The sequence below is a fragment of the Amblyomma mixtum genome, chromosome 2 (genome assembly GCF_055824585.1).
Source record: "Amblyomma mixtum isolate Tamu chromosome 2, ASM5582458v1, whole genome shotgun sequence".
In the NCBI taxonomy this organism is placed as follows: Eukaryota; Metazoa; Arthropoda; class Arachnida; order Ixodida; family Ixodidae; genus Amblyomma; species Amblyomma mixtum.
In genome coordinates this window covers 196,994,360-197,010,820 of record NC_143013.1, presented here as the reverse complement: position 1 = coordinate 197,010,820, position 16,461 = coordinate 196,994,360, and the positions used below count along the sequence as shown (strand labels likewise).

Genomic DNA, 16,461 nt, shown 5'->3' with positions numbered 1-16,461 from the left:
AGCTTAAAGACGCACAACGCTATATAACCTTCGTCACAGGGAGGTCATTTACAACCCTGGTGATCAAGTCTGGGTGTGGGTTCCTGTTCGCAAGCGGGGTCGCTCCGAGAAGCTTCTGCGCCGCTACTTCGGCCCGTACGAAGTGCTGCGCAAACTCAGCGACGTCACCTACGAAGTGATTCCGCAAGGAACTGTTCGTACGTCCCGACGGCAAACACAGTCGGAAGTCGTACACGTTGCCCGGATGAAGCGCTTCCACGCCCGCTAGGTCAAGCCTACGCTTCTGCTTGACCTCGCGACGCAGCATCGGGACGATGCTTTTTCCACCGGGAGGGGCAATGTCGCAGCGCATTACTGGCGCCGCCTAGTAGTCGCGCTCAGGAGGCTGGCGCGCGCTCTTCTTCGCTTGAGAGCTCGCTCGCTAGTCGGTCAGCCGGCCGGGCCGTTTCCGCTGGCGCTTGGACGTTGTGGCAAATATAAACCTGCCTACCTGCTTCTGTGACAATATAAAATATTTGCAGTGTCCATTACTACACGCGTAGGTTCTAGTACAAGTTAGGCAACATTAAAATTCGAACAGATATCAAGAAATTCTCTTGTATCCGCTCGATTATCTATGGAGTGCACAAGGTAAGGTCGGCCGTTCGACTTCGCTCTCTGTACTGTAATTTTATTGTTTTTTTAATTTAATTTTTTTTCAATTTTTTCCCTTTTAGGTCGCAAATCGTGATGCTCAGTGGCATATAACGCCGTTTAAGAGGATTTATTATCCCTTTTAGGTAAGCCGTTGTGACAATCTTCAGTCACCGTGATCAATTCACCGTGGTTTCAAGCCTGGTCGCTGTACAGGCTGCAGTTGGCGATTACGCCACCGGGTTATGCCAGTTAATAGTTGGGTAATTAAAATCCCCGAAGAGGAGAATGTGAGCGTTGGGATACCGCGAGGTTAATTTAGACAAGGTTGCGTTCAGCTGGCGGCAAAAATGGGGAGGAGTGTTGTGTGGCGGCCTGTAGCAGACACCCAGGAGCACAGAATGTGGTGCGGATCGACAGATAAGCCAAATTAATTCAAGGTCGGATGAAATGTTTAGAGCAGTGCATGATAAGTGGTTGCTTGCCGCAATCAGAACACCACCACCACGTAGGTTTTTACGATCTGAACGAAAGATAGAAAAATTTGGCAGATCAGCAAGCACCTCGCCATCACTAATGTCATTTGTTAGCCACGTTTCTGTTAATATAAGCAAGTTGCTATCAGATGATAACACCAGGTTTGACACGAGCTCTCGCTTCGGGATGAAACTGCGTATATTAGTAAAGATTGCCGAAAACGTAAGATTAGGACGAGGAAATGTATGGGAACGGTGTAGTGCCGACTTGCGTCGCCGTGGTGGCTAGAAGATTTCTTTTACTGTTTCAAAGCTCAGTCTCATAAAAAAAATAGCGTTTGGGGCCGATATGGAGGGTTTTGTACCGTAAAGAAAATTTAGTTGTCTTTGATTTGGCAAACGCGACAAGTTGCTTTCTTATATTTTGAACTCGGCGGGAGAAGTTTTCACCAATGTTGAAATCAGTATCTTTTAGTTTGGGGCCATTTGAGAGGATCATTTGTTTTGTCTTAAAAGACGCAAACTTTACAATTATGGGACGCTGGCGTTCTGAGTTGTGACGCCCAAGACGGTGTGCACGTTCGATATCTTTACTATCTAACGTCAAATCGAGCTGATCGGAGCAGTGGCGAATTATGACTTCTTCGGAATCGGCAAATGACTCGGATGGTGTAGGATCGGAAAGGCCGTAAAAAATCAAATTGCATCTTCGTGAGCGGTTTTCGGCGTCATCAAATCGGGCTTCCAGATCCTGCACCAGTTGAGTGGTCTTTTCCGTGTTGCATTGCACACATTCGACATCTGTTTTCAAAGTAGCCAGGTTCTGGTAGTGGCTCTCTAAATCGGCAATCCTCTGAATTAGATCTGTAATGTTTTTCTCTGTAGTTGTTAACTTGTTTTCGATGTCTTGGACGTCACTAATTATTGTCCCTTAGCAAAAACTAATGCGTTTGGAATATACGGTGGGCTATTTAAATTGTATTTTGAACATATTTTTTATTCGTGAATGCACTAAAAATATGTTGGAAATACGTTCCTGAAATTTCATGCTTGGTATTCGGTTTGGTTCTGGTTTTGTGGGGTTTAACGTACCAAAGCGACTAAGGCTATGAGAGACGCCGTAGTGAAGAACTCCGGAAGTTTCGACCACCTGGGGTTCTTTAACGTGCACTGACATCGCACAGCACACGGGCCTCTAGAATTTCTCCTCCAAAGAAATTCTAGCCGCCGCGGCCGGGATCGAACCCGCGTCTTTTGGGCCAGCAGCCGAGCACCATAGCCACTGAGCCACCGCGGCGGCCCTTGGTATTCGAAATATATTTTTAAAATGTGCCAAAAATACCTGACTTAAAGCATACTTCGAGCACTTTTCAAATACGTGAAAAAATATGTTTGCAGTTTTAGCATCTTGTCAGTGTATTAAAAGTGTATTTTCGGAAATATGAAATTAATTCATCCAAAGTATACTTCAATTCTAAAAAACGGGCAGTCCTTGTAAACGTATATGTATGCAGTTTTAGCATCTTGTCAATGTATTAAAAGTGTACTTTCGTAAATATGAAATTAATACATCCGAAGTATACTTCAATTCTAACAAACGGGCAGTTTTTTTTAACGTATTTGCACCACACTTCTAGCGTTTCGGGAAATGGCATTTGCGTGTTGTCAATGTATTTGAAGTGTACTTCCGTAAATACGCAATTAAATCTTCCAAAGAATACTGAAATTCTAGCAAATTGGCAGTCCGCATTAGCATGTTTGCAGAGCAATACAAGCTGTCGTTGAACAATCTAATGCTCGAAATCGAGTTTCAGGAAATCGCATTTTGGTGTTGGCCATCTATTTAAAGTGTACTTTCGTAAATACGCAATTAATCCGTCTGAAGTATACTTAAATTCTAAGAAATGGGTAGCCCGCGTAAACATATTTGCATTACACTTCAAGCTACCGTGGAACTATCTAGGGCACGAAATGACGTTTCAGCGAAGAGTGCAATCTTTCCCTTTCTTGTCATCCTTTCGTTTATGGTAACCTTATGGTATGGCAGGAGGGTGATCACCACTTATACCTCTGCTACACGGGCGCTTCGAATGCCTTCCAACCGAATGTCATCTAACGCTGCTACACGTGTTCTGTCTAAGGGAGTGCTTGAAGATAATATTACGCCAATGAATATTAACCGCGTCAGCATCAAATTTTCCCAGGAGTGCGCCGATGAGGACGACTGCACTCATACTGTTGTTTACATCGTTGCGTACGAACAGCTAGTGATTTTTTCTTAACATAAAACGCAATCTGCGCTTTAGTTCTATTAAACAATCTGGTTTCTTTTTTACTGGTTGTACTCGTGCTTTTTCACGCAGTGCGACAATATGTGGGAAGCGATGATGCGATCTCACGCCTGAAGCCTGTTTCACATGCAAGCGAAAATGCTAGCGAATCCTGTCGCCGCGGCGGAAAAACCTGTTTTGAGTCGTCGCTGCGACGAGCGGCGAGGTTTCAACAAGTTGGAAATTTTCGCTGCGACGCGCCACTCAATCGCTCAGTCGCTTGCATGTGAACCGTCCTTGAGAAACACTTGGCAGCCGGGTTGTTGGCATCGCGCAGGATCGGCGCTTCTCACTTCTTGTCCCGGGTTTCTCCGACGTGACCAGTACTTTTTTTAAACTACTTTATCCAGAAGTATGTTTGGCGACTGTTCGCTTTAACTGAAACGGCCTAACTTGTTATCCACAAGCTAGCGACGGCGACGACTGCTGCTGGCCGTGAAGCACGGCTCGGCAGTCTGGGTCACACCGGCGTTTTCCGTTCATCGTACGTGTGCCCTGCGATGTAAGCAATAGTTGATTTCAGGTCACTGTTGCCAAAACGACACCCGGTGATCATTTGCATTCGCTAAAGCTTGTGATTCGCTCTTCACAACCGCCGCAATCACTGATCCAACCCTGCGGTATCGCTGGGCCTAGTCGTCGCGGAAGGGAAGAGAGCCGTCGTCGACTGAAATTGATTTGGCAAGCGCTTATCGCTGGTGAGTGTTCAGGTGTGCACATGTGAAATATAGCCGTTCGTTTCGCTCATTTAGAAGCGCGAGCATATTAACACCGCCGCCTCATCACCGTGTTATCGCTCAGCCACCGACAAGGCTGACCGTCTGCCGACCGGATTCGTCGGTGTCGTTGGCCTGAAAAACATGTCCTTCTGCAATCATATTATAGTAAACTAGATATTCACTATAATTACATGCTGTTGTTGAGCGTTATATATACTGCCGTTGTGGGACTAGTGTGACCGCCGCCGTCGTCGTCGCTGTACACTGAAAACGAGCTGAGGCTTTCGAATGCGTTTGGTAAGTGTCGTGTAGCACCGCGGGAGCTTGTCGATTCCGAATGTCACTCCAATTCTCGAATGACATTAGACTCAGATGTCATTTGAACGTTTCGTGTGAGAACGTGATAGCATTATACCAGCAAAAGCGCCTTGGGTACTTTTGGGCCCGAATACGCCAGCGGAACAGACCCCGACTGGCAAGGCCGACCGGTTCCCTAGACGCACATGTATCTTTTGGTTGACAGTTCGACTCCGGACCTATGCCTGACGCAAGTTTCAACTAGCAATGCCGTTCTCAATCAGCCGCAGATTCGAACGCGATCAGTAGGGTACTTCTGCGATAATTTGGCAGCCCACAGTCTTTGCGCAAAAAAAGGCCTCACCGGGCAAGATAGTGCGTCGTTCTCGGTGGGTATATATAAGGCAAGCCAACTACAGCGTTGGGGAGTATCTGCTCTCGCTTCGGCGAGCGCGACTTCGGTCGTTTCTTTTTCGAGCAGCGTCCGCTCCGGCGGACGCGGTTGTTGCTGCGACGCGCGTCTTTTCTTTCCTTTTTGTCTTTTCTCTGATCTTTTCTCTCCTCTATCTGCACGTGGCAGCGGTGGTGGCTTGGCTCGAGCCAGTAGCAGGCCCGTGCAATTTCCTCTTCATCCTTCTCTCAGTCACAACAACAACAACAGCGTTTGTCGTAGGATTCCTAGTTCGCCGCGTCACCGTCGTCTTGGTATGCTGTGTGTAGGTATCTGCAGTTCCCATTCAGTCACGTGACCTTATAATTTCAGACTCGTGTTAATTGATGATACATACTCGTGTACAATTTGTTCTCTAGTTGAAGCATTAACCCGTCTCATTCCATGGAGCCGCCCTGTAGACTTTATTTTTACGCCCGAGTAAATAAATTTTTAATGTATTAAATGTATTATTTTAGTCTGTTTCTAATGTACATTTTTGAGGCATTATAAATACGCTAAGCGGGCAAAAAGGTATTTTTCACGTATTTTTAAGAACGTTCAAAAAATTATTCCTAGTATACTTAGAAAGCATTCGTATTGCAGTTTAAGCATAGGCACAAAAAATGCTAAATAAATATGAAATTAATACAATACGTTTGAAATGTATTTTTAGCACATCCTCTTTTTCGCTAAGGGGTTATCTGACCTGAGGACAACTTCTTCAATTCAGCAAGCACTGCCTCTGCACTGGCAGGTCCCGGGTTCGTTTCTATGTCCCCGGACAATAGTAGCAAGATGCGAATCGTTTCTAAACATTCAATAGCAACATCGACACAACACTGTGGGCTCGGAAGCTGCACCAGGCAGTAATTACTAGTTTTCTTTGCAAATAAGGCGTACGGGTTACTGACCTGCATCATGAACAGAAGCGGATTAGTGGTCTGCTTCATGGTACAGCCACCAAGCCCACAGAGCGCGGCCGATGATTGCCGCTCTTTTATACACGGTGTGCCAGGCGCCGTCGATGACGATGGGTGTGTCCAAGGTTCCGGAAGTGTCCAGGGTTCCAGCGATGACGCTGGCAGGTTTGAAGCGCTGATGGCGTTGAGGCAACGGGCATGCGTATCACTGTAGGGGTATCCAGGTAGGTCTGACGGCGCGCATTCCACCCCAGCCGAAACCAGGGCGGGAAGCAGCGCGTGTGTAACGACTGCTCCGAGCACCTGCATCATGAACAGAAGTGGATTAGTGGTCTGCTTCATGGTACAGCCACCAAGCCCAAGTTAGATGTGCGGTTATTAATACAGACTATGTGTTCTCGGTCACAAAGAAAGCTCTTCAGGAGCATTAGTGAAGGTCTAGTGGTGCCGTATGATTCAGGTTTCTGAAACAAGATGGAGTGGTTAATGGAATAAAATGCTTTGCTGAAATCTATGAATGCAGCTGCTGAAGACATTCCTTTCTCAATAGCCAGGATAATGTTATGAATGAGAGAAGCTGTCGCAGTATCTGTAGATAGTCCCCGCCGAAAACCGTGCTTAGTATTTGTCGACGCGTTAAACTTTTCAGTATACTTTAACAACTTTACTGCTTTTAATTTTTTTTCAAAAATTTTCTTTAAAAAATAGGAAGAATGGCAATTGATTGATAATTATTAGGAATAGGTGAGTCACCTTTTTTGAAGGCTGGTATTACTTTTGCTAACTTTAGCTGTTGGGGAAGACTGCCACACCTAAAAACAACATTGCACATGTGCCAGGGAACAGTGCAAGCAATGATTGGATGATGATCACATGCGTTCTATAAATATTACCAGGGCCGGGTTCAGTCACCTTTAAATTTGCAATTGAATTAACATCTTTTGGGCAAATGGGGGTAAAAAAGGAATGAGGGAAGCTTTCAAAAGAAGTTGTGCCCACGTTTGTGACACGTGGGATATACGAGGGTTGGTTGTCAATACAAAACAGGTTAATAATTTTAGCTCGTAAGTTGGTAGTAGGATGGAAACTTGGGGGTCTTGGTATAGGTGCATATTGGTGGAACAGTGCAACTGGACTAAATACAAGGACCAAGGAAACAACAGTTAATTTCTGACGTTTACTTTTTTAACTATTGCAGTTAGGCGCGCGGCTGCAATAATGATAGATCTGTAGCTGACCGTTCGTAAATAGCTAGATCAGAGTTTGGGATTTCGAAAATGTGGTTAGCCTTGGCGCTGTGGCGGCACAAAGAGTTTTACACGTCACTACATGGCGCACTTCCGTGATGCGGTGCTCGCAGCTGCTCGTTTCTCCAGGCCAGAGTAGTCAGAGAAAGTTTGGTTTGGTTTGGTTTATTGGGGTTTAACGTCCCGAAGCAACTCAGGCTACGAGGGACGCCGTAGTGAAGGGCTCCGGAAATGTAATACCCCGCGAGGGGTCTTTAAGGTAATAAAATGAAATGAAATGTCGACCACGTGGGGCTCTTTAACGTAACCTGACACGTGTGACATGGAATGACGTCATTGAGAGGGACGCAAAATGAACAAAAATTTGTTGGGCCACACCGCCTATATAGTAATCGCCGTTTAGAAATTCTAAAATAAGATATTACTATTAGTGAAGCCCGACTAAGAATGTGTAATTGGAACCTGGCGACTAAGTGTAATAGCTGCGAGGTTGGGTATCTCAAATTATCCAGTTTATTGGTTAATATGATTCATCTTCTTTCTGATGTGCGCCAGCACCGGTGCGAATATGTCGAGGCAGCGATCTTTTAACTTCAAAAAGAGTATTTTTAGAATTATATTGCAGGGCTTCCGTGAAGAACCGGGTATACCACACACAGAACCCTCAAGTTAATGAATACAACCCAGGCTGTGCTACTCACATATCCTGTGGATCATGGTATTGCAACTTCCCACACGCCTGCACACTGCTGTTTATTCTAAGGGGCGACAGGTGATGCAGTTCTCATCGTCATTGCAAACAGTATGTGATCATTGAAATTTTGGGTTCAGACTTTTCGCGCGTGGTATGTTTGCTAACACCTCCATGTTAGCAGACTAACGTTTCACTTGTGTCCATTTCCGGGTCTATCGATGCTCACTCTGTACCAAATTTTGTCTCCTGTCGCGGAAAAAAAAGCACCACATTGTGTTTGGCTCCAGTAAGTTCTGCTCGGTCGATTCGCCTCGTGTTTCAAAATAGCATACATGTTCTGGGCTGCTCCCTGCATTTCGATAGGAATTAGAGACCTGTGGGCTCTCAGAAAGCTTTCGCCGTGCTTTCTGTAGCCAAAACATTTGGCGCCAGCAAAAATTTTAGAATCTCTATTCCATATCGTCTTACTTCGGAAGCATCCTGCAAACACTGTGATGAAGGACACCGAGAGCCCCCTTATGCACAATGAAAGATGCATTCTCTTTAATTTCAATAGATTAAGGCCACAAATTGTAATCTCTGGATCTATTTTTAATTATACTGTGCAGCAGTGTTTGTTGAGCGGAAAGCGAGGTGTCTTAAATATAAGGGCTTTTCGACAGCTTTGCATTCAGTTGAAAAGGTTTATCATTAGTCATACCTACTCCGGGGTTGCAGTTCAACCTGTTTGTATTCTTGTGGTACTTATTAGGAGAACTTATACTATTACTGCTGTGCAAACGTGAACGTCTGTACAAATGTGAAATAATGTCTTGCGAATAATCTACGCATGAGAAAGCAGCAGCAAAAAATATTGCAATTGAATTCAAACGACGAGGCCTTATCTTTCAGGCTCTTGAACAAGCCAAGGACATGAACACTGGAGACCTCTACGGCGTTCCGTGGCAACGAAATGGGACGCCCGCTTTCTTTCCGGAGAGCTACCCCGCAGACCGCGGCATAACGCTTCGAGCCGATTATGCCTCGGCAGACGCCAGCGCCCCGGTGCCTTCCGCGTCCTCAGTCAGCGCCCTGGCCGTGCTGGACGCTCTCAACGCCCTCTACATGCCGCTGATCATCTACCTGGGTCTGGTGGGCAACGTCCTGTCCTTGGTGACATTCCGGTCCACGCACCTGAAGACGAGGGCCTCCAGCCAGTACATGGCTTCGCTGGCTGCTTCCGATGCCGGCTTCCTCTTCGTGCTCTCCTTCGCCTGGCTGCACGAGAGGGGCGCCAACGTGAGTGCAGATAAATTGCTTGTCTTTTTGGTGTGCGTGCAAATGCTTTGGCCTTGCGTTTATTGTGGTCACATCTGTCGCGCCTCTTCGGTCTGCTTTTAGTTTGCGAAGGTTCATTATCTTTTTCCCTTTTTGGGCTCTAGACAGGCCTCTGAAATAAAGTTGCGTCTCTCCTCTCTTTTACTGAACCGTCGCGAAGAGTGCCGGGCGCGGTTAGACGTGCGATTATGCTTTTGTGCGGTGGCCGGCCATATGTTGCAGGAATATCTTGGTACACCGAGGTTACAGTCAGTAGACCCCGGTTCGTCTCGCACTGTGGCTTCTGTCGGAGGCTGCACTCACCGGTGACATCGGGAGGGCAGTAAGCAAAATCATCAACAACCTGACTACGCCTAGCGCAGAGTAAAGGCCTCTCCCATGTCTTTCCAATTAACCCGGTCCTTCGTCAGCTATGGCCGCCGCATCCCCACAAACTTCTTAATCTCATCAGCCCACCTAACTTTCTGTCGCCCCCTGCTACGCTTGCGTTCTCTTGGAATCCACTCCGTTACCCTTATGGACCAGCGGTTATCCTGCGTTCGCATTACATGCCCTGCCCATGCCCATTTCTTCCTCTTGATTTGCACTAGGATTCCATTAATCCCCCTTTGTTGCCTTACTCACTCTGGCCGCTTCCGGTCTGTTAACGTTACACTTATAATTTTTGTTTCCATAGCTGGCTGTGTTGTCCTTAACTTGTGCTGAACCCTGTTCGTTAGCCTCAGCCTTTCTGCCCCATCTGATATAAAGCTCAGCATGAACGGCATGCCAACGGTCTTCTGCAAACAAAAAAAAAATGATTTGGTGTGTGTGTGGCCGTGGGAAAATAAGCAGTATTCTGTATTTCACTCGTGCGTGATTTATAGGGGACACAACCTGGGCCAGGGGGCGCTGCGTACGCCAGTGAACAGCGCCCTCACCGAGCTCCCCTACTGAATTGTGTTTGTCTGCACCGCCTGCACGCGAATGAAATTTGCTTTGTGCGCGCTCGCTCGGTCTTCCTGGTTCGCGCTTCGACGCCATTGTGAGAGGAACTTTCTGTTTGCGCGCGCGATCTGCTGTCGTCGCTCGCGCATGTAAGCCGTTGCGAAATTTGTTTTGCGGATGCTACAGTGCTTAAGCGAGAGAGCAGCTCGTGTGCACAGCGAAGCAAACAGTTAAATAAAGCGTTGTTCCTGTCTAGCCTCGTTTCCTTCCGGGAGCTAATGACGGCGTGATATATAAAGTAAAAACTGAAATTAAAGGCTTTCTTCGAACTAAACTCCGGCAGGAATGTGCATCGCGTTTTTTTACGTGTTCACATTCTGCTCCTTCAGCTCGCTCTGCTTGATTCAGCCGTGTGTGCTGGTCACACCTTTACGTTTCAATTTTCTTTTCCATTTCCGTAGTGTTTCAGTGCCTTTGGCGCTAGGCTGTTCAATCCAAGGACGCAGGTTGAATCTGGCCGCGTTTCCGTTTATGCGTAAGAAGAAAGAGCATTTTGCGATGTCGGTGCACGTTAATGAATTCCATTCGGTAAAGTTAGAGAGTTTTAGCATGGGTGTACGGCTGGCATGACCGATATAATAGCGCACAGCCGTTACTACAGGTATCGCAGCGAGCTCGCCTAGCGGCTTCTGCCGTTCGGCCGTAGTTATTGTAGACGGCGCATGTACCATGCCGATATTAAAAAAAAATCTGTTTATCTGGACCTCTCTAATACAGCGTTGCCCACACTATACGTACAGCCTTGGCACCTTAAACTCACTAACCCCTAAGACGCCACAGCTTTGATGCGCATCGATGGCGTACGTAACGCTATTGCACGGCCGGCCGGGTTCTACAGCTCTCCGTCTGTAAACTGGAGCTGCTACCGCGTATGCACGACACAAGTCTAGTTGGCGTTTGCCACATTCGCCTTCGCAGTTGTACGCGCTGCCAATTTACGCCGTGTCGGCCGAGTAAGTGCGCATATATTAAGGGCCCGACGGCGCGCTTTCCTATTGCCGCAGGTGAATGATCATTGGTATTGCTTTCTAATCAATACGGCAGCGTCCGATACTGCGCCGATACTTCAGCTGCATTAAAAGATTCTAGCCAGCTGCGTAGATTGCACACACGTCTGTAAGCGAATGCCTCATTTGGGGGACGCCCGCGAGACAAGCACGGCGCATCTTCAGTCATGGCTAAAACCGCTCACCGGTGAACATGATCGGCGCACTGTGTTGCCGTCGCGCATCTGCTCGCACCCCCAGCGCTCGCTAGGAGACGGGCGCTAAAGGCCCATCTCCATGCACGCGTCCGAGGCGCACGAGCGCAGCGCCTACGCGTACCAGCGTACGCCGGAGCCGGTCTGCGCATGCGCGACGCGCAGACGCGAGCTGGCGCTGGCGCTTGGCAAATATCTGTCCATGTCAGATATTCGCTATGTGGTTCTTGGTTGATGAAGAATAGGTCGTGCAGTGCTTGCTGGTTGTCTCCTCTTGGGGTCACGATCGCTGCACTGCACTGGGTTGGGGACGGGAGGAACAGATGATAGAGTAGAAGACGGGCACGGAGACGAGACGGACGCGGGTCGTGTCGCGGGAGAAGAGGCACGAGCGGAGGCGCGTAGAGCGACCCCGCAGGGCGCGCGGACCGCCGGGAAACGCAGCCACCGGTTGGTGGAGCGCCGAGCCAATAGGAAAGAAGGCGCTAGAATGCTGGAAAGCGGGCAAAAAGTTGCGCGCGGTGCCAGTTTACAGTGGAATTCAAAGAAAATGAAGTCTCAGATTCGCGCCTCGCTAGCGCCGGCGCCGAAAGTGGCCGCTGGTTTGCGGTCGGTATAACCAATCAGAGAACGCAGTTCTCTCGGCATCCGGTACGGCCCTTCGCGCCGTTTGCTTCGCCGAGCCGAGCTGAACGCGGTAGCAGCGACAGGCCATCGAGTTGTATATGTTTTCCGACGCTTGTCGCGGTGCGGCGCTGGGCGCGTAAAGGCCCATCTCCATGGACACATCCGAGGCGCACCAGCGCAGCGTTTACGTGCCCAGAGCCGCACCGCGACAAGCGTCAGAAAAAATATGCAACTCGATGGCCTGTCGCTGCTACCGCGCTCAGCTCGGCTCGGCGATGCAAACGGCGCGAAGGGCCGTACCGGATGCCGAGAGAACTGCGTTCTCTGATTGGTTACACCGACCGCAAACCAGCGAGCCACTTGCGGCGCCGGCGCGAGCGAGGCGCGCGCGAGGCGCGAATATCTGACATGGACAGATATTTGCCAAGCGTCAGCGCCAGCTCGCGTCTGCGCGTCGCGCATGCGCAGACCGGCTCCGGCGTACGCTGCTACGCGTAGGCGCTGCCCTGGTGCGCCTCGGATGTGTCCATGGAGATGGGCCTAGCTGCGCTGGTGCGCCTCGGATGTGCCCATGGAGATGGGCCTTAAGAGCGCCAGCAGCATATGGAGAGAGAGAGTGCGCACAGCAGGCGAAGACAGGCAAAGCTTCTGCGTAATTATCTCTCACTTCAATTCAAACTCTTGACGTTGGTGATGACGTCGAGAGTGCTAAAAGCGCTTCATTTAATTTTGCACTTAAATTTATGTGTTCATCTTCCTTGTGATATGACAGTGCACTACCTGTCCAGTTATGTTAAAGTTACCTGAGTATCTCGGCGTGTAACCCTTCGCTTTGTGCTAAACAAATCAATATCCGAAAACGTCATTGTAGCACTCGCGGAAATGGCTGGAGGTGATGACATCCTTTCTTTTCAGCCCTTTTGAGGCTTATGGGATCTTGCTTTCCTTAATAAAAACTGCCTTTTTATTACTTGACGGTAATACTTATATGAATGTCAGCGTCTATTGGTTCTCAGCGTCTCTTTAATTTCAAAATTTTAGCCTCAATTCCAAACGTTAGTTGCGCATGACAAGCGAGGGAACCCCGGGGGTGGTCGTGCCGGAGAGATGGTTGCCGACAACCGCACTTATAGTGCTCAGGCACTCCATACATCACCATAGCCTGACATCGGCTGTTTCCGGGAAAGGTTGGCCTCCTCCACTGCTAGCGTTCTTGCAGTTTTGGAGGACAGGCATTTTCAAAAATGAATTCATTTGACGTGCAAAAAGAATAGTGTAACAGAGCTTGCGTATCGTATCTGTGAGAGATTTGGTCTCCGGGTGATAGCTGAGTGCCGGGCACCCTCAGAAACTTACGTCGGCCGCTGCAGACGCATACAGCGCATGCAGGTACATACAACGGGCGAAACGTCGGCGTTAACATTTATTCACAAGCTATCGCCCAACTTCGGAACCTTTCCAAACATTCCGACGTGCATCGAATTCCTCCGTCCAACAAGCTAAGCTGCGCAACACGAGGAACGCTTATCTAGCGCAACGAAAGTTGTGCTGTAATCAGCAGAAGTCATTTTTTTTTTACTTTGCAAACTGCGTAACGCATGAAATTCTGTTGAGACGTGGAAAGCATTAAACTGCCTCTTTGTAGGGGTGGCGAGGCTTGTCAAGCGGTCGTAATGACTGCTTTTTTCTTGCCGCCCTCAGTTTTTGTAAAAAGAGCTGAAATAAAGTGATTGATTGGGTCACAGCGGGAGATAAGTTTACGGCTAGTTGGCATGAAACCATCGTAAGGAGCGCTTTTGAAAAGATGGACCTTATGGTTTTCCATGCGTCATCATCTGACTTGTGGGAGTGCGAAGAACTTTGAGAAGAATATCAGTTTTGAAAAAGTAAGGAGAGCGTCGCGAGAGACAGTGTAGAGTTGGAGCGAATGACAAGATCCCCGTCTTGTTTCAGGATTTCAGACTTTTAACAAATTTCACCTTATTGCGCATCTGTACGCCTCTTGAAGCCTCAGAATAAGAACCAAAACTTTTGGATGTTCAGCGCTCGTATCTCTCTTGTTTCTCGCGCCCGTTTATTTTGGTCTTCATACTCGACTCTTCCGGGAGTTCTCATCTTGCCTGCACTTCTTATCTCTATGCTCCCGTCCGCCGCAAGTAGCCATGGAGCAAACGCAAATCTGTGAGCTCCATACGATCCTGCTCTTGCTCCCTGAGCAGAAACCTTCCCGTCCTAATTGTTGAGTAAAGCGCCTCTCAGTGGCGGCGAAAACTTTTTCCTCTTCGTCAGAAACACAACCGTGACTCATTAGTGCTCGGTAGTAATGTTCCTCAGGCGATGCGGCGGAGGGTGCAGCAGGAGATAACTGTGGTGTTTCGCAGGAAGACACATCGATGAAGACTAGTGCGTGGCCCCCAGGCCCACGCCCAAAGGAAAAAGCCCGCGTTTATTGCAACCTGACAAGTATATATACAGACACTGAGTACGTCACGCATGCGCCGAGCATCACAAGAATATACGTGCACTTGCTACGATATATACTATCACACGAGGATCGATAACGCCGCATCAACCGTTATTATTTTTGCGGCTTCTTGCATACATAGTGCAGTCTCTTTCCGGTTTCAGTTTCGTCATTACTATTAAAATATAATAATAATAATAATAATAATAATAATAATAATAATAATAATGGTTTTATTTGCGCCTAATCAATACATGGCGCGGGAGACCCGCAGTAGAAGCTGTCACAAGCGACAGCTTGACAAAGCCGGAGGCCCCCCTATACACGACAGAATCATAGGCGCAATGAAACGGCATGTCTCATCCAAAAACAAAATAGAACAAAACATGAAAACATCTGCAATTGCAATCACTCATAAGAACTACATAAAATTCTACAGAAAATGTGTTGGTTGGTTGGTTTTATGGGGTTTAACGTCCCAAAGCGACTAAGGCTATGAGAGACGCCGTAGTGGAGGGCTCCGGAAATTTCGACCACCTGGGGTTCTTTAACGTGCACTGACATCGCACAGTACACGGGCCTCTAGAATTTCTCCTCCAAAGAAATTCTAGCCGCCACGGCCGGGATCGAACCCGCGTCTTTTGGGTCAGCAGCCGAGCACCATAGCCGCTGAGCCACCACGGCGGCAGAAAATGTGTTAGAATGAAGTTAGAAAGCACTTACAAAAGTAATGGAACATTCATGTGCGATTGAAATGAGTTTAGAGAAAGTAAGAGATAAATTAAGCACATTTTGCTTTAAATAAAATACAAATCAAAGTGAATACAGACAAGCGGTACAGTCAGGACAAAAAACAACGTGACAGAGTAAACAGGAATGGCAAGCGAAGTGTCCTAGTACATGTTGAAATACCGGCTGAGTGTTTTGAACGTCACCTTTTCAAGTTGGATATGTTTATGATTTAAATCATTTAGTAACCGGGGTAATTTATTCTGTAGTGTTTGTAGGCCGTATGTTGTGCGAAACGTGCTTACTTTCCAGAGCTCCGTGTGACATGTCTGGCGTGTAGTAGTGTTTTGTTGTAACCTGGCTAGACGATGTAGAAATGAACTGTTGCTGGCGTTTTCATTCTTAATTGCCTTGCAAAGGATATAATCAAACAGTTTGGTAACAGAAATTATGTTGTATTTGGGAAATAGATGATACGTATGTGAATAAAACGGCAGATTTTCTATTACTCTTACAAACCTTTTCTGCAACTTGTGAAGCTTCTGCAAATTTCCGTAAGTTGTCGTAGACCAAGCTAAGTGAAAATAATTGAGTCGGGAGAAGAATAAGGTATTATAAATTAACAGTAAGATTTTTGGTGGTAGTAAATTGCGATTGCGGTATACTAGCCCAATTACTTGTGCTAGCTTAATTAGCATGCTGTCCACGCGGACATCGCATGATATATTCTGCTGAAAGATAACACCTAATGCCTTAATACTGGAAGTTATTTCGAGAGGAGTGGCATTTAAGTAGATAGACTTTTGTATTGTTATGTTTTTGTTTTTAATTCGAAAGAATACGGCTTTTGTTTTGTTTGCATTAATCGTCAGGCTGTTTTTACGTGTCCATTCGTCTAGTTTTATTAATGTTAAATTAGCAGCATCAACAAGGTCGTCACTAGTTTTACCGGTTAATAATATGCTGGTATCATCCGCCTACATGATAAATTTCACGGTTGCATCAATATTCACAATATCATTCACGTACATATTAAATAAAAAAGGTCCTAATATACTGCCCTGTGTGACCCCTGCTGAAATAGATAATGGGTTAGAACTGTGGTTGTTTATGACGACTATTTGTTTACGAAATTCCAAGTAGGAGCGTATAAGAGATGCGGCTTTACCACGAAAGCCATAGCGTTGGAGTTTCTTAATTAAAAGTTGATGACTGATGGAGTCAAATGCTTTTGACAGGTCAATAAAAATTTCTAATACAAGTCTTCCTTCTTCAAACTGATTTAGTATGTGTTCTTTTTGTGGCAGCAATGCGAGTTTTGTGCCTAAACCCTTACGGAAGCCATACTGGCAATCAGTCAGTAGGCAATGTTTCTGCTCGAATTCGG

The 16,461-nt window shown here is 47.1% G+C and overlaps 1 protein-coding gene and 1 pseudogene across 1 annotated transcript in view; one reads left to right on the top strand and one right to left on the bottom strand.

Annotated features, from left to right (window-relative positions):
• Positions 1–1,394: 1,394 nt before the first annotated feature.
• LOC149362064 (uncharacterized) lies at positions 1,395–6,150 on the bottom strand (annotated as a pseudogene).
• A 2,511-nt stretch (positions 6,151–8,661) lies between these two features.
• LOC149362061 (growth hormone secretagogue receptor type 1-like) overlaps positions 8,662–16,461 on the top strand; it is a 170,568-nt gene continuing 162,768 nt past the window's right edge. Inside the window, exon 1 of the mRNA XM_089568216.1 lies at positions 8,662–9,027. Coding sequence (XP_089424342.1) covers positions 8,662–9,027 — 366 coding nt within the window. The remainder of the gene's footprint in view (positions 9,028–16,461) is intronic.